Genomic DNA, 18,377 nt, shown 5'->3' with positions numbered 1-18,377 from the left:
AGTGGCGAGCATATTGAGTTTCGTGAAGATTGTTCTGCCCGGCCAAATCGGTATATTGCAAAAAAGGTATAGGAGTTTGGGTAGCACTACCATCTTAAGTAACGCTATTCGCCCATATAGGGATAGAGGGAGCTAGGTCCAGACTTGTAGATTAACAGTCAGGGATTGTAGGAGTTCGCCATGACTTTCTGCGAGCAATGTACTCCCGTCTCTGGATCTACTGACCCCAAGTAGCGGATGTGTGTTGGTGACCATTTGAATCCCTGTGTGTCTGACATATCTCTAGTTTTAGGTGTAAGCGGAAACAGTTCTGACTTAGAAATATTAACCCTGTACCCCGAGTATTCAGAGGACCTCTTAACCTCAGCCGTAATTGGCACTAGATTCACCTCCAGGTTCCTAATATATAGAAGGGTGTCATCCGCATATAAGGAAATGATTTGTGGTCTCCCTGTCATACGAAGACCTCTACATGCATGGTTTTGACGGACGTATTCAGCCATGGGTTCTATTGTAAGTGCGAAAAGGATTGGGAAGAAGAGGCAGCCCTGTCTGGTGCCTCTACCCAGGCGAAACAGGGATGACATGGTTTGATGTGTTAGTACCTTCGCTCCCGGGCAAGTATACAGTAACCTGACACAGCTAACGAAGTAGCCTCCCAACTCAAATCTCTCCAGGACCTGAAACAGATAGACATAGGAGACGGAGTCAAAAGCTTTCTCAGCATCAAGGGACGCCGCCACCGCATCCGCCGATGGGTCTATCTGTGTCATCACTCCAAAGAGTCTGCGCAGATTAAGAGCAGTGGACCTTGTTGGTATAAAGCCAGCCTGGTCGGGATGCACCAATATAGGGATATAGGGCAGGAGCCTGGTAGCTAGAACCTTTGCGAAAATCTTCGCATCAGTATTAATGAGTGAGAGGGGTCTATATGACCCCATGTTCTGAGGGGGTCTACGGGGCTTAAGAAGGACCGTTATCACTGCCTCTCGCATAGTGTCTGGCAGTATGCCACACTCCATTGCCTCTTCCCATACTTTCAGTAAGACAGGGGCTAGTGTATCATGGAATTCTTTATATAATTCGGCACCTAGGTCATCAGGGCCCGGGGCTTTACCTGATGTTAATGCTTTCATTGCCTCTGCAATTTCCTCAAGTGATTTGGGGGTGTCTAGTATCATGCGTGTCTCCGGGGTCAGGGTTGGGAGATCAATCACGTCCAGATATTCCACTATTTCTTCTTTAGTTTTGGTGTCCCTATTGGAATATAGTGATTTACAGAATGCGGCAAACATATCATTAATTTCTTGGTCCCCATTGACTATGTCACCACTAGGTGTCTGGATTGTCGCTATAAGGGGATGGCCGTGTTCGGCCTTAAGCATCCGGGCTAGGAATCTCCCTGCTTTATTACTTTCCCCGTATCTACGAGCTCGGACCGGGGCGGCCATGTATTGTACCTCCCTCGCAGCAAGTTTATTAAATTCTGCCACTGTAGTGTGAATATCCAGTAGGGCCTCTTTACTATGTGTACAGGTGTATTCGAACTCCAGGAGCTCAAGTTTGGCCTTCATTGTGTCCAACTCCTGCCTAACTGCTGTAAGGGGATTCAATTCAACACTACAGCTAAGTCAATGCCTAGTCTGGGATACTGAATGGAAACCCTTATTGATATATCTTTATGTCCAGTTCATGCGTTCTGGATGACTACCCCTATATAACACCCCTCTCTCGGAATCCCCCTGACCCCACTGAGCCAAGAAGTAGTTCTGTTTTGCAAGTTAAAAGGTTTATTTGATAATTTAAACAATAAATATATATATCACACTTTATAATAATTAATAATTGAATATCACACTGAATCTGAGCAGTAATCAATAATGGATAGTCTGGCACTAGCACACTTCTTTATAATCAATGATGAGTGGTTATAGGATGGATAAGATAGCAACAATACTTTATGGTTTCAAATGGATGCAAGGTGGAATGAAAATGCAGTACAGAAAATACTCAATATGCTTTCAGCAAAACAATGTAATCACTTTTCTCTGGCAATCCCCTCCCCCCTTTATGCAATGCAAGGAAATGGAAGGAAAGCACACAGTTCTCAGAAATGCAATCAAATGTAATTCAGTTCACCCCAGCAAGCTTAGACTACAGAAGTTAGAAACACAGGCCCAAAATGCTTTTATATGTGCTGGCAATGAAGTGAAAAATATGCTAAAATGCTTTTAATTCCCTTTAGGAGGTTCAGGGTGAGTGAAATATACTTGGGATGAGTTCAGGCTCACTTTAGCAAGGATCTAGGAGTAACTAGCAGGTTAAACGAATTTTTGGCAAATGAAAGCAAGAAGCTTCTGTTTTCACACGTGGAGAAATTTGCAAATCGCGGCAAATTCGCGAGTGCGTTTTTCGCGATTACAGAGGAACTACAAGGACTAGCACTATCATTTTGGGTCCTAGGACAGCCTAGGATCTCAGCTTCCAGATGAAAGTCACTGCAAGTCTCTAGGACAAACGGTCACGGAGATATGCGCGATTAAATAAAGGTAGTTTTTCGGATTTGGAATGTTAAAAATCAAAGTGACAAGTGCAGCTTGCAACTAGAAAATGACAGGTGACAGCTTTACAAATGACAGGTGACAGTTAGCAACTAGAAAATGACAGGTGACAGTTAGGAGGCAGTTCTACTTAGATTAAAATAGATTGAATTATATTATTTTAACTAAGAGATTGGTTCTGCACAGTTCTGCTAGGTACTCACACTGTATTCTTGAATTAGAATGGGCCTTGCCACGGATCTGGTCAGGTTTTAGACTGGACTCTGGTCTGGTCTCTGCACTTCACAGTGATCTGGGTCAGCTCTCTGGTTCTGCTAACAGCGGTCTGGTCTGGGTCTCTCTGCTCTGCCTCTGGTTCTGGATATTGATAGATTTGAAGTCTCTATGTTGGCTCTCTGAAGGTTGATGGAGGTAAAGTATGGATTTTCCCGGCAGAGCGTCCCGCAGCAAATGGATTTGAAGGTCCCTATCTGTCCTGTCTGTCTGCTTTTATGTGTTTTGAAAATGGGTGTGTGTGCAGCATCACTAGCCAGCCCCTCTCTCAACTGCCCATAGGCCACTTCCTCCTCTTCCCCTTGATTGGGGGAATGAAATGAAGTGTCATCATGATGAGGTCTGTTTATGGTACAGAGAACCCACCCCTGTCAAATTACACACAATCTATATTTTGACCCAAAAGACATATTTCATAGCTACACAGTGGTTTGAAATTACATGCACCCATCATGCATTACAGGAGGTATACCCTGTCCAAATCTGCTCTTCCTGGGAGCTTGCATTCAGAAATGGCGACATTTGCACTTTTTAACTGGTTTCGCAATATCGGACATTACCCCAAATTTATACACATGTGCGCAAGGGGTATGGACATTACTTGATGAAATGTCAGATTTTTAACATGCATACATTTTAAGTAATACCCTCTTAACTGCTAGCTTGCCCCCAGATCATGCCACCGGTTCTAAAAATCTCTTAAAATGTGGGCAGAAAAATCACAAGAATTATGGTATCATTTAAATAATTATGACAAGTCCGTACTATGAGTTATTCATCTTTTTCTAAAACCATATTCTGACTACAGGAGTGTGGTTTCCCCCCAGCACAAGGTTGAATTTCTGGTTTTTCCAGTTCTGCCAAGCCAGCTTGCTCTCACAGGCAGTGCTACTCCCCTTTACTTCCAGGAGGAAGCCACTTTTTACGGCCCCCGTAATAAAACATTTGCCTGAGTCAGGACAGGGCTTTGTTCAATTTCCTGCAGAGCCCAGGTAATTCAATCAGAGAAGTGCCATATCCCTTTTGGTGGGAGCAGCAAAAGGGCAGCTAGGCCTGGGAACACAGCTGTTGTGCAAGTCTCAACTCCTGTCGGGGGTAGCTGGTGGGCAGAATTCAGTTCCTTAAGCCAGGCCCCAACTAATGTCACTTTTTGTTACCCAGTTTAAGTCAAAACAATGTTTACATATGCAGCTAGAATGCTGATTCTAAGTTCAAAACTATGACATTTAAACAATTGCAACCTATGTGACACTCAAAAGTAGGTCACTCATTTCTTTTAAACATTTAGATTTTTAGTGTCTTTCAGTCCAAATTTACTTAAACTGCTGAAATCCACAGCTCAGCCAGTCTTGTTATAAACCTTCAAGTCACTTCAGAATATAACTTTAGATTGTATCCACCTCTCAGTAAGTCTTTCTTTGGCCTGCCTTGGGTTCATTTATTCAGTTTTAAACGAAATCTGGTGGTTTTAAAACGCCGGCTTTCTGATAGTGCTGAGTACTGGTACTGCACCCCTTTTTGGGATTTAAGAAAAATGAATTCCCCACAATTCTAGGTTGCTTTTGGCAATCAGCATTGCCATTCCAAATGGTTTCAGACTACTGTGTGGGTAGTCCAATGGTGGTTTTAGGCAGTGTCCTTCTGTGCCCATAACATCGGCAAAAATGAGTGGCAGCCTATTCTTCATGCATTTCCCTGTGCATTTTCTGGGAAGCTCTGGCCATCATGATGTTTTCCATGTCCGTACTGCACAGTTTTGAGGTAGGGCTTGGATGCATGGATAAAAACATCCCACAAGCCCCCCTCTTGCGATGGCCATTCTGTTTCACTGATGGGACTCGCAAGACCCGGGATGTTTCCTCATCTTCTTCCAATAGATGGCAGCGTTCAGCATCTTTTTCTCCATCCGGTACTGATCGATCGGTTCTCCTCGCCGGTCCTGATGGGAATATTGGGCGGTACCCCGGGCCCCTCGCGTCTCTGCTCCCGGTCTCCGGATCGTCCTCCTTAGCCAGTCTCGAGGTTTTCTTTCTCCTAGGACGACAAAGGAAGAGCGGCAATACCTATTCATAGACATTTTTCCCCCACCATTGATATAGTGGGGTGGCATATATATTTATAGTCAAAACATATGAACAGGCACATTTCTTTTTGCATTCAAAAACGAAAACACCCACATTGAGAAACTCAGAATTTGATAGGCGATATGTAGGATATTTTAAGTTAGAACTGAATTAATCTGAGACAGTACCCTCTAGGATTCCAGAGGATTCCTCCAGTTGTTGCAGAGTGTGCCTGGGATGGCAACACTTCAACTGGTTAATGTGGACCCACTTGTCTTCCCCCTCTGCCAAACCGCCTTTGGGGATGCGGATCTTGTAGGCCACAGGGGAGATTTTGTCTATAATCTCAAAGGGTCCCTTCCATGTAGGCAAAAATTTTCGCTGTTTGGCCTGGTTCCTTTGGAAATTGTATAGATAGACCCGGTCCCCCACCTGATATTCCTTCCTGGAATTTTTCAGGTCATAGTGGGTCTTCATACTCTCAGCTGATCTTTCTAGATTCCGCTGAGCATAGGCAAAAGCATGTTGAAGGTGTTTCCTTAAATTCTCCACATACTCATGAGTTGTGGAGGCATTTATCAGTGTCTGCTCTTGGGTCCTGTAGAGCAAATGCTGAGGAAGCACCATCTTGCGTCCAGTCATCAACTCAAATGGTGACATTTTGGTTGCAGATGAAGGGGTAGATCTGATGGCCATTAGGACCAGAGGTAATCGGATATCCCAACTTGGCCCAGAATCTGCCACAAACTTCTTTAATATGCTCACAATGGTTTGGTTATATCTCTCTACTGCCCCAGAAGAAGCTGGCCTGTAAGCAATATGCAACTTCCTTTTGACCCCCAGTATTTCCCACATCTTTGTCATTACTTCACTGGTGAAGTGGCTACCCCTGTCTGACTCGATCCTTTGAGGTAGACCAAAACGGGAAAAGATGTGGTTAATCATCAGGGCAGCTGCAGTTTCTGCCTTGCAATTTGGGGCTGGGAGACATTCCACCCACTTGGTAAACAAGCATGTCACAGTCAACATGTACTTATTCCCCCTAGCAGAGCGAATCACGGGGCCTACAAAGTCGATTTGTAAATCTGACCATGGCAGTGTCATCCCCCTCTTTTGGAGAGGCGCACGGTGCGTGAGGGATGATGGCTGAAATTGTGCACACACAAGACACCCCTTCAAGTATTGGTCGAGGTCCTGCCCCATGTGTGGCCAGTATGCAACCTCTCTTAAGATTTCCAATGTTGTGTGAAACCCCCTATGACCGGCGGTGGCCGCATCATGGGCGTGACTTAACATCAGGCTTCGGAATGAGGTAGGAACCACCCACTGATCGTGGCCAGCTTTGGATTTCCTTACCAGCAAACCGTCTTGGATCCGGAACATTTTTGGACATTTCATCAACACCCTTAGGTCCTCTTTCCCAATGTAATCGGTATCCGTCAGGGGAAAGTTCTCAGGGTCCTCAAGGTGCTGGTAAAATTTACCAATTATTGGATTCCCCCTTCTGAGCAGTAATCAAATCAGCATCAGGGGTCTCCTTACTCCATTGTGCAATTGAAAGGTCGTTGTGAGCATTTGTCTGGGACCTAGTGATAGCAGTGACCTGGATTTCCCCCAACAGGGACTCAATCTCAATTAGATCCCCTTGGATGGCCCCGGTTTTGGCCAGCTGATCAGCTAAGTCATTTCCAGTTTTGTCTGGTCCCTCTACTTTGGAATGACCCTTGATCTTTTTCCAATGGATGGTCATCTCATTCGAGGTGACCAGATCGTCAATGTTTTGGATCAACTTCCCATGTTTCAAGGGTTTGTTATTAGCACATAACATGCCTCTGGTTTTCCAATTAACCAGGTGCTCCCCGAACCCGTTCCGTACATAATCTGAATCTGTGATTATGACCAGTTCGTGGAGTTGATGCTGGACAGCAGTGAGGATGGCCTGATGCACAGCCATCAATTCTGCCACCTGACTACTTCGGGGACCAATTTTGTATCCAGCGGAGGGTTCTGGGAACTCCTTCACCCATGCATTCCCTACGCCAGCCACCAGTTCTTTCTCCCCGTCATTGTCAACATGGTACGAGCATCCATCCACATAGACAGTGGGCATTCCCTCACACTTGTCCTCTTCAAAGACTTTGTGGGGGGAATTAAGGTATGCCTCCATGTTGTCCTTTATTTTTAGACTTTCGTCCTCGAGACAGTTTTCTCTGGCACAATCATGCAAGTCAGCCAGACCTTGCGCGAGGGGACTCTTCTTGTTTTGGCCATATCTGACCTCCACAGGAAAGCCTTGCATTGACAGAATCCAGGAAGTAATTCGGGAATTACTCACATTTCCGGCCCGGATTCTGTCACTTTGGAGATATTGCAGAGGCTGGTGTGGAGTCTCCACTATGATGTGTTCCCCCTGGATAAACGGGCGGTAATTCTTCAATGCCCACACCGTCGCCAGGAGTGCCTTCTCACAATCGTTGAATTTTTCCTCCACAGAGGATAAAGTTTTGCTCGCATAGGAGATTACTTTATTGACCTTGTCATGCTTTTGGTATAATACTGCCATCAAGCACGTATTAGAGAACCCCGTCTCCAGGAAGAACTCCTTGTTTCTGACAGGGTAAGCTAGGCAAGGCGCTTGTGAGAGGCTTCTTTTGAGTTGTTTTACCGCCTCGGCTTGTTCTGGACCCCATTCCCACTTGACCCCCCCCTTCAGGAGATGAATCAAGGGTCTGGTGATTTCTGCGTAGCCCTCAATGAACTTTCTGCTGTAATTAGTCAGTCCAAGGAGGCTCCTTAGTTCCTGCAGAGTTGTGGGGTCTTTCAGTTTCTGAAGTGCTTCCACTTTCTTTTCCTGGGGACAGAGACCCTGAGGAGTAATCTCATGCCCCAAGAAATTAACACGGGTTCTACACCACTGTGCTTTCTGAAAGGAAAGTTTTGCTCCGGCGGCCCTCAACTGCATCAGAACATAACGGATCTCCGCTATGTGTTCCTCCACAGATGAACTTTTGATGAGGACATCATCTACATAAGCCAGGTTACCCCTCGCACCCAGGTCGGGCATGGCCTTATGTAGGAAAATATTGAACTCATTACCGGAGTTAAGGTATCCGAAGGGAGTCCGGGTCCATGTGTAGTGCTGGCCCCCAAAGGTAGAAGCCAGCTTGTATTGGTCCTCCCTACTGACCGGCACGGTCCAGTATCCATTGGTCAGGTCTATTGCAGTGAATACCTGTGACCCCTGGATCTGGGCCAGCCCTTGGTCAATGTAGGGCAGAGGCCATCGGGAAGTATGGACCCGTTTGTTGAGCTCCCTGAGGTCGGCGCAGAGTCTCCACTGGCCGTTTGGCTTCAATATTCCCAGCACCGGATTATTGAAAGTGCTGTGGACTGGACGGATTATTCCCCGGGACTCAGGGTTCTTAATTATTTCAGTAAGGGACTCCATTGATGCAAGAGGCAAGCAATATTGCTTCACAAACACAGGAGTCATGCCAGGGTCCGTGGGGATTGTTGTTGTGTGGATGTCAGTGCGACCACAGTCATATGAGTCTACCGCAAAGAGATCTTGGAAATCCAAGAAAACTTGTTTCAACTTTTGCTTTTGTTCCAGAGTCACACAGGCATCAGCTAGGTTGACTCTCTCTTCCACCATCTGCCTGAAGCCTGGAAAGACTTCTGGTTTGGCTATCTCCGCGGCCTCCTCCAGCTGGGTGGAGAAGTCCCTGGTCAGAGTGCTGATTTGGACCGGAAGCTTCAGGTGGGACAGGCAGCCCTCATGGACCTGGAAAATCACCTCATCCCTCCTGAAGTCACAAGTCACATCTTCCTTACCATAGGGGCAGGAAGCGTACACCAGGAAGTTCCCCCCATGCCGGGTAAAAATCCTGTCTGGTGTTGTATTGTCATCACTGTCACTGTCAAAGCAGTCCTTGGGGATTGGCCCTAACAGTTCATTACCTAAATCTATGGAAAAATGTCGGTCATCAACCGCCATTCCAATAATGGTGCCTGCGGCTAGAGTAATACTCTTTAAGTCGCTGTTATCCACCTCTATTGGAATGGTGTCATGTTCTATGTTGACTAATGGAGTTGGGTTTACCCCCAACCCTTGCTGTTGGAGAGAAGCATTTAGATGTATGTAAGCATCAGGGTTTTTCAAATGTTGTCCTCTTTTAACTTTCACTTCCAGGGAGAGTTGTCGGGTCCTTTCTGGGATGGTGACTTCCTCTTTGATCTGAATTTCAACTGCATAAGGTAGCAATTGAGCTGACCTAAATGCTTTTTCTGGATCATCAAAGCCCATGGGATTATCCGCTAATCGGGACCAAGCTTTGAAGTTTATTAGGTCCAAACTAATGGCAAAGCGATTGAGAATGTCACTGCCTAAGTAAAAAGCGGCAGTGACGTCTCGCACGACCCAACAATTGTGGACTATGCTCTTATTGCCAATGGAGATTTTGAGCATACACCTGCTTGGCAGGAGATGTTTGGAATTAGGTGCTTCCAGGTCCATTTCCCATTTGTCTATCAGTTTGAATGTGGGAATGGCTGGATCTTTTGGGAGTTGGCGAAACATGGCTTCGCTGATGAAGCTCTTACCATTGTTCACGCACACTCGAGCGAGAACAGAGTCCTTCCCATCATTTAACTGAACAGGGATGAACAACTGCTCTCCAATTTGCTGAATATCAGCCAGGCTCTGAGCTGATTTCACATCTTTCTGGACTATAGGAGTGGGAGTTTCTGATTGTGGATTGGTAAAGAATTTCAGGGTGTTTCCTTCCAGTGTGGAATACCACCTTAAACTGGAAGGAAGGTTGATTTTCAGAAATAGAGAGGACCCTCCATCACCAGTCTGTTGTCCTACTGCTATTACTGTCACGTCTGGAATTTGGCTATTCTGGAAGTGAAATTCTACTTGGTCAGATTTTTGTTCAACCATGTGGCAGGTGGCGTTTAAACTAACATGGTTGACACTCTGTTTTAATTTTATTGGTCGGCTAGTCTGGGTCCAGAGGACCTTGTTTACGCAATCTATTAAGGGTGACAACCTCCTCAGGAGGTCATTCCCCAGTAAACAAGGGGTGCCCTCTGGAGTCACTACTATGACCGGGTGTTTCACCTTGTGTCGCCCGATCTTAATGTCCAAGTCTGCAGTCCCCTCAATGGGAATTTCCTTCCTGTCAAAGTTCTGCAGTTGTCCAGGAAGAGAGGTGAGAGGAATTTGGTAATTCTCTCCCCTTCCTGCATTCAGTTCGTCAAAGGCCCTTCTGGACAGAAGGGTAGCTTGAGATCCAGTGTCCACCAGTGCCAAAATTGTCCCCTGCCCCTGTACTTGTACCGGGGCATAATATCTTCCCTCCTTCTCCTCAAGGGGGCACAGATAATGCACATTTTTGGACAACTGGTGGGCTAACTTTCTGGTTTTGGACATCGCCAGCGAAGAGATTTGGGCAGAATTCTGTGGAGAGCCTTGGGAATCTGAAAGAAAAAGTTGGCAACTGGAGATCAGAGCCATTGTGGGTTCCCCTGGCTCCGGTTCTGGGCCGCCCCCCCCCTTTTTGGAGGCAGTCACCAGGATGGGTTTGAACCAGGGGATTTTCTTGCTGTTGGTTCTGGGATGAGATGGTGGGCGGCGGTAGCTCAGTCTCCACATCTCCCCAGTCTGGATTTGCATCCCTAGGGACCCATTTTTCTTTGGGAGGAGTTCCCCCCTCTCTGAAGGAGAAGATCCTTTTCCCAGGATCCTCTGAGGATCCCTCTCCCTCAAATTGGAAGATCTGTACCTCCTCCTCAAACTGAGTCTGTTTGGGTCTTTTGTTTCTCCTACCCCCCTCTGCTCCTTAGGAGGCAGACTTTCAGGAGCAAGAGATTTTGTTTCCGGTTCCTGGGTTTCCAGGGGCTGTTTACAAGTGAGGAAGGAAGCTTCCTCCAAGGCTTTACACCCCCCTTCCCTTTGTGCCTCCTCCCTGGGAACCGGTGAGTTATCGGGGTGCTGCCCCCGTCATTGTTCTGGGGCACCAGGTCCAGAGTTGGGTGCGTTCTGCGCCGGCATGCCCATCTGAGGGTTCTGCTGAGCCCTCAGTATGTGACCCAGATCCCGCGCCATGTTTTGAACCTGCCGCTCTAACTGGGAAACCCGCTCAGGCTGATACGGGGCCCTGTTTTCTCCCCTGGGCTGATCCCGGGAAGGGTAGCTATCCCTTCTTTGGTAGTACCCCTGGTTGGGAAGATTTGGATACCCCTCCACCCTTGGCCTCCCCTCTCCCGGATTCGGTTGTCGGGGCTCAGGGAATTGGGGAAAGAAGGATGGATGATTTTGGGGCCGGAAGTTGGGTGGATACCTGGGGAAGAAGTTCTGCCCAGGGTTTGGTGAGTTTCTGGCCTCCTGTGAGAAGTTGGGAGGGAAGATCTCTGGGTTAGGTGCTTGGCTGGATACCCCTTGGGCTGGAGGAGTCCACACATAACCCAGGATGGGTCTGTTTCCCTTGTACCGGGGGCTTACATAATCAGGAGAGCGAGGGACCCCATTTGTGGGGCTGCCTCCCTGGCCCCCTGTCTGTGACTGGCCCGAGGACCTTCTGGGCCTAGCATTATTAGGTGCAGGTAGGTTTTTAGGCCCCCCCATCTCCAACTCTAAAACGGGGGTGACCTTTACCTCTGCCACCTTGGCAGCAGCAGGGGTGTTGTTGGCTTTGGGGTTTTTGGGCGCATTATTTTTATTTTCTATTGGCTTCTGCACCTCATAGATCCGGGTCGCCTGTTCAATGACCCAGTCTAAAGATCTTTTCTCGTGAAAATCCCTCACGAGCTGGGTCATTATGTATTTGGGCAAGGCATGGAAAAACGTATTAATAAATTCTCTGCTATCCGTGCGCACCCTTCTTGTGGTCTGTGCAAAAGCACGCTTTAACTCCTGCACAAATTCTTGTGGGGCCTGATCCTCCCCACATTGTAAATTGTAGGCTGGCGTTCGAGCCTCTTGAGGATTTCTATGAGTAGAAAAATGTTTCAAGATGGCCGCCTTATAGGTGGACCATCTTAAATGATTTTGGTCCTCCAGCCCTGCAAAGAAACTGGAGTATTCCGGGGAGAAGGTCCACTTTACATATTGAATACAGCTTTGGCTGTCCTTCAAATGGAAAGTCTCCATCATTTGCTCAAACAACTCTAAGTGCTCCCAAACAGAATACTTGGCGTTCTTATGATAAGGCGTGATGACGCTCCTGATTGCCTTAATCTGCTTTAAGGGGTCCTTAAGCAAGGCCCTTTTTGTCTTATTGGCCCTTTTGGTCCGGTTAACCCTGGTCCATTCATCTTCTGACTCAGAGGCACTGCTCCCAGAGGTTCCCGTTTGTTCTTCCAGGTTTTCCCGGATTCTGCGAGCCTGGGAATGGCTGGCAGAATGTGGGGACCTGGTCTCCTGTGTCCTGTACCGCTCAGAGGAGTCTTCAGATCCCTCCTTGCTGCCAGGATTTGATGGGTACCCCCCCCCACTGACCTAACTGGGCAGAGGTTTTCAGGATGCCCTTAATGGGCCTACTCTCCTGGGGTTCCCCATCAAATTGCACTGTGCTTGGGTGCCCATACCCGGATGCCCGCTCCTCCATTCCTGGGTGGTACTGGCCTATGAGCCCCATGCTTCTGGCTGGATAGTAATCTGCCATCCCTGTGGCCCTGTGCTCATGTGCGCCAGGGGACATGGGGGTGGCAGAGTCCAGGGACTGAGAGAAATAAAGGCCTCTGGTACTAGGGCTCCTGGGGTTATGCTCAGGAGTTTCTCTTTCCCAGCGAACCTCATCTCTATCCGCCCCTGCTCCCTGTTGCAATGCAAGAGCCTGCGCCTTCAGTTCCTCAGTTAAGGCCTTACTAGACTCTATCAGTCTCTCCTGCATCGCTACCTGTTGTTGGAGTCTATCATTGTGCTGGCAGAGAGCCTCATTCTCTCTCTGCGTTTCCTGATTGGTCCTGGAGCACTGGGCCAGTCTTTGCTGCAGGAGGGTTACCTCCTGAGCTGTGTCCCTATTGGCCTGCTCCTTTCTTGCCAGAGCATCCTCCACCCTCCTGGTGTGCTCTAGCAAGTCCTGGTGTTCTTTTTGGAGGTCACCCAGTCCCTGGTGGGCCAGGTGATTTTCTTCCATTTTTCTCCTTAAGTGGTAGACTTCCTGGCCTAAGGTGTCCCTTTCCTGACCAAGAGCTTGAATTTGTGACGCCAGGTCGTCCCTTTGCCTTTGGAAGGCACCAGCTTTCTGGCGCTCCTGATCAAACTCTGCCTGGGTATCCAGGTCTTTCAGGATCAGTTTATTGCTCTCCTCTTTCTCTCTGTCTAGTTGGATTTGCAGGGTGGCTACCTGCTCTGTGCATGCCCTGTTGAAATTGATCTGTTGCTCCAGCTTTTTCTGGCTCTGCAGTAGGGAGTCCAAACTGTCTTGGCGTTCCTTCTGCAAAGCCAGAATTCTGGCATCCTGGTCTGTCTTTTCCTGTTGCAGTATATCCATGTCCTCTTTTATTTTAATGATATACTGCCTACTATCATTTTCTGACTCCTGGCTCCTCTGCAGCCTCTGCTCAGAGGAGTCCAGATCAGATTGGGCCTTCTGTAATGCCCGCAGTTGCCTACTCGCCAGATCTTGGCCTTCAGCACATTTGTCCTGCATGGCTCCCATATGTAAATATAAATATGCCGCTACCCTGGCAATCTTGTTGTGCTCATCCTTGGCCTTAGAGGACATATATAGTTCACTCAGGGCCACATGTAAGGGACCCTGGTCTCTCCATATATCTGACCCTGTTTCCGTTATCTGGGGTGCGATTGCTTGCAACCAGACCGTCTGGTCCTGATGAGTCCACTCACCTCTCACAAATAACTTATGTAAGAAGTGCTCTCTGGCTATTTTCATGTCTACTAAGGTCGTCATTCTAGAGATTTGAGTTCCTTCCTGACTTACAGAAGTTTGTATTTTATTTTTGCAAAACAGACCTTTTCCTTAGAGCGTTCCTTTGAGGAGTGCTTTACAGCGTAACACAGCGTGGTGATCCGACCGGATATGTGTATCTGGTCGGCTGGCACGCTGTATTAATCTGCACAAATGGTAGATCTAACCCAAACATCCGGCACGAGCCCCCAATTTGTAAGGGGATTCAATTCAACACTACAGCTAAGTCAATGCCTAGTCTGGGATACTGAATGGAAACCCTTATTGATATATCTTTATGTCCAGTTCATGCGTTCTGGATGACTACCCCTATATAACACCCCTCTCTCGGAATCCCCCTGACCCCACTGAGCCAAGAAGTAGTTCTGTTTTGCAAGTTAGGCCTGGGAACACAGCTGTTGTGCAAGTCTCAACTCCTGTCGGGGGTAGCTGGTGGGCAGAATTCAGTTCCTTAAGCCAGGCCCCAACTAATGTCACTTTTTGTTACCCAGTTTAAGTCAAGACAATGTTTACATATGCAGCTAGAATGCTGATTCTAAGTTCAAAACTATGACATTTAAACAATTGCAACCTATGTGACACTCAAAAGTAGGTCACTCATTTCTTTTAAACATTTAGATTTTTAGTGTCTTTCAGTCCAAATTTACTTAAACTGCTGAAATCCACAGCTCAGCCAGTCTTGTTATAAACCTTCAAGTCACTTCAGAATATAACTTTAGATTGTATCCACCTCTCAGTAAGTCTTTCTTTGGCCTGCCTTGGGTTCATTTATTCAGTTTTAAACAAAATCTGGTGGTTTTAAAACGCCGGCTTTCTGATAGTGCTGAGTACTGGTACTGCACCCCTTTTTGGGATTTAAGAAAAATGAATTCCCCACAATTCTAGGTTGCTTTTGGCAATCAGCATTGCCATTCCCAATGGTTTCAGACTACTGTGTGGGTAGTCCAATGGTGGTTTTAGGCAGTGTCCTTCTGTGCCCATAACATCGGCAAAAATGAGTGGCAGCCTATTCTTCATGCATTTCCCTGTGCATTTTCTGGGAAGCTCTGGCCATCATGATGTTTTCCATGTCCGTACTGCACAGTTTTGAGGTAGGGCTTGGATGCATGGATAAAAACGTCCCACACTGCCTTCAATAGACCCGTAGTTTTGGCTATAATTGCGCCACGCACCCATACTTTAAATGTTTCCCACAGTGTCACGCACCGGTCTACCGACCCTTCGTTTAGTTGAAAAACTTCCTCTAGTTCAGTGCGCAGTGATTCACAAACGTTAGGGTATCTTAGTAGAACAGGGGGCATTTTCTAGCGTCTGGCCCTCGGGGCAGCCTCGCCGACGCACAAAGTAATTGCCACAGGGGAGTGATCTGAGATTGTACAGGGGTACATATCACAGTGCTGGACCATACTCGTGAGTGTGGAGCTGATAAGCCAGTAGTCAATTCCAGATTCAGAATCATGCACTGATGAATAAAAAGTGAAGCGCTGTTCTTGGGGATGTAGTTCTCGCCAGATGTCTACCCTGGCCATCTGTTGCATTATTTGTTGTATAGCTAATGCGGTTTTGGTCAAGGTTCTATGGGAAGTTGTAGACCTGTCGAGGGTCGTGTCTAGTATCGTATTAAAATCACCTCCCCAGATCACTGCTGCATCCTCAGCTTCAACCAACAAATTATAAATAGCATTGTAGAATTCAGGCTCTACTATGTTGGAGCCATACGTATTAACTATAACCATCTTCCGTCCCACCAACTCGCCCCACATTACAACATAGTATGCTCTTCTTTTCTTAACACCACCCCCCCTTTTCCGCTTCTTTGTTCAGTCTTATGCATTTGTTTGCAAAAACAGGATGCTGCTGCTTTGAAGTGTGTTTTTCCATATTTTATTCTTTCTCCACTCACAACCTTGGATTTACAGAATTGTTGAGCTCGCGCATTAGGACACAAATTGGCCAAATGCGAATAAACACATCTTTCAAAGCAGTTTTGCACCAGGCCAAAGTTTGCCCTAATCCTTGCACAAATGTGAGAAATGCATCGAAAGAATGTTCTTTTTGAACTTTGATGATTTGTCTCTTAGTGTTAACAGCACATGCAACAGTGCAACGTTACCGTAACATGGCCCATTGTGTCCCTTCGCTAAAATCAACCCCTTATAACCACTTTGGTAACTGACACAATGAAGCATGTCATTACCCTCACACTTTCAGTGAACCAACGTTTGACTAATTGTGGTATTTCATTCCTTTAGACACCGCCACAATCCAGGTGCAGTGAACCCTGTGATCCTGGATACCGGAAACTGACTTCAGAAGGAAGACAGATCTGCTGCTACAGCTGCATCCGGTGCCCTGAGGGAGAGATCTCCAACCAAACAGGTATGAGGGGCGGCCATGTCCTGATTATATGACGGGTGCAGAAGTGAATAGAGTGTGAGATGGAGAGGGACAAGTCAAGCATGGTGAGGGGCAGAGAGAGTGTGAGAAGGTGGGGCTAGGAAAGGGAGATGGTGATGGGGGAGGGACAGAGGGTGAGAGACACAGAGAGCGAGGGAGGCGGAGAGAGATTATTTGAGAGGGTAGAACAGGGAACTCACAGGGCCAGTGCAAGGGACGTAGGGACTTTTGCCACCCTAGCTCAACTGTCTGACTGGGCCCCCACTCTGGTTCCTAACCCCTCTCACCCAAACCATCCTCATTTTGGTCTCAATTGCTGCAGCCTAACACATAGCTCAGGTCATGCACATCCCTCCTCCTCGCACCCATTCCCTGCACCTAACTCAAGGCTCATGTCTTTTGCTCTGGATGGATCACGTTGCATATTCCTCAAACCCATTCCCTGCACCTAACACATGGCTCATGTTTTCTGCTCTGGATGGATTACGCTGACATTCCTCATCCTCAAACCCATCCCTTCATCTAACACATGGCTCATGTCTTCTGCTGTGGATGGATCTCCGTTGCACATTCCTCATCCTCAAACCCATTCCCTGCACCTAACACATGGCTCATGTCTTCTGCTGTGCATAGATCCTGTTGCACATTCCTCACACTCATACCCATTCCCTGCACCTAACACACGGCTCATGTCTTCTGCTGTGGATAGATCCTGTTGCACATTCTTCATCCTCAAACCCATTCCCTGCACCTAACACAAGGCTCATGTCTTCTGCTCTGGATGGATCACATTGCACATTCCTTATCCTCAAACCCATTCCCTGCTCCAAACACATGGCTCATGTCTTCTGCTGTGGATGGATCACGTTGCACATTCCTCATCCTCAAACCCATTCCCTGCTCCAAACCCATGGCTCATGTCTTCTGCTCTGAATGGATCACATTGCAAATTCCTTATCTTCGCACCCATTCCCTGCACCTAACACATGGCTCATGTCTTCTGCTCTGGATGGATCACGTCGCACATTCCTCATCCTCGCACCCATTACGTGCACCTGTCTTCTGCTGTGGATAGATCCTGTTGCACATTCTTCATCCTCAAACCCATTCCCTGCACCTAACACAAGGCTCATGTCTTCTGCTCTGGATGGATCACATTGCACATTCCTTATCCTCAAACCCATTCCCTGCTCCAAACACATGGCTCATGTCTTCTGCTGTGGATGGATCACGTTGCACATTCCTCATCCTCAAACCCATTCCCTGCTCCAAACCCATGGCTCATGTCTTCTGCTCTGAATGGATCACATTGCAAATTCCTTATCTTCGCACCCATTCCCTGCACCTAACACATGGCTCATGTCTTCTGCTCTGGATGGATCACGTCGCACATTCCTCATCCTCGCACCCATTACGTGCACCTGTCTTCTGATGTGGATGGATCACGTTGCACATTCCTCATCCTCAAACCCATTCCCTCACCTAACACATGGCTCATGTCTTCTGCTCTGGATGGATCCCGTTCAACATTCCTCATACTCGCACCCATTCCCTGAATCTAACACATGGCTCATGTCTTCTGCTCTGGATGGATCCCGTTGCACATTCCTCATCCTCAAACCCATTCCCTGCACTTAACACATGGCTCATGTCTTCTGCTCTGGATGGATCCCGTTGTACATTCCTCATCCTTGCACCCATTCCCTGCACCTAACACATGGCTCATGTCTTCTGCTGCGGATAGATCCTGTTGCACATTCCTCATCTTCACACCTAACACATGGCTCATGTCTTCTGCCATTAGATGGATCCTGTTGCACATTCCTCACACTCATACTCATTCCCTGGACCTAACACATGGCTCATGTCTTCTGCTCTGGATGGATCCCGTTCAACATTCCTCATCCTCGCACCCATTCCCTGGACCTAACACATGGCTCATGTCTTCTGCTCTGGATGGATCCCGTTGCACATTCCTCATCCTCAAACCCATTCCCTGCACCAAACACATGGCTCATGTCTTCTGCTGCAGATAGATCCTGTTGCACATTCCTCACCCTCATACTCATTCCCTGCATCTAACACATGGCTCATGTCTTCTGCTGCGGATAGATCCTGTTGCACATTCCTCACCCTCATACTCA

At 47.4% G+C, this 18,377-nt stretch overlaps 1 protein-coding gene across 1 annotated transcript in view; it reads left to right on the top strand.

Moving 5' to 3' along the window:
- The window catches only part of LOC138452741 (vomeronasal type-2 receptor 26-like), a 367,489-nt gene that overhangs the window by 223,409 nt on the left and 125,703 nt on the right, over nt 1-18,377 (top strand). The window contains exon 6 of the mRNA XM_069605089.1: nt 16,089-16,215. Within this exon, the coding sequence (XP_069461190.1) occupies nt 16,089-16,215 (127 nt within the window). The remainder of the gene's footprint in view (nt 1-16,088; nt 16,216-18,377) is intronic.

This window comes from Ambystoma mexicanum, chromosome 4p (assembly GCF_040938575.1).
Source record: "Ambystoma mexicanum isolate Mex_15411 chromosome 4p, UKY_AmexF1_1, whole genome shotgun sequence".
NCBI classification, from domain to species: domain Eukaryota; kingdom Metazoa; phylum Chordata; class Amphibia; order Caudata; family Ambystomatidae; genus Ambystoma; species Ambystoma mexicanum.
Note: the sequence above shows the minus strand (reverse complement) of the source record. Positions and strands in the feature narration are given on the sequence as shown.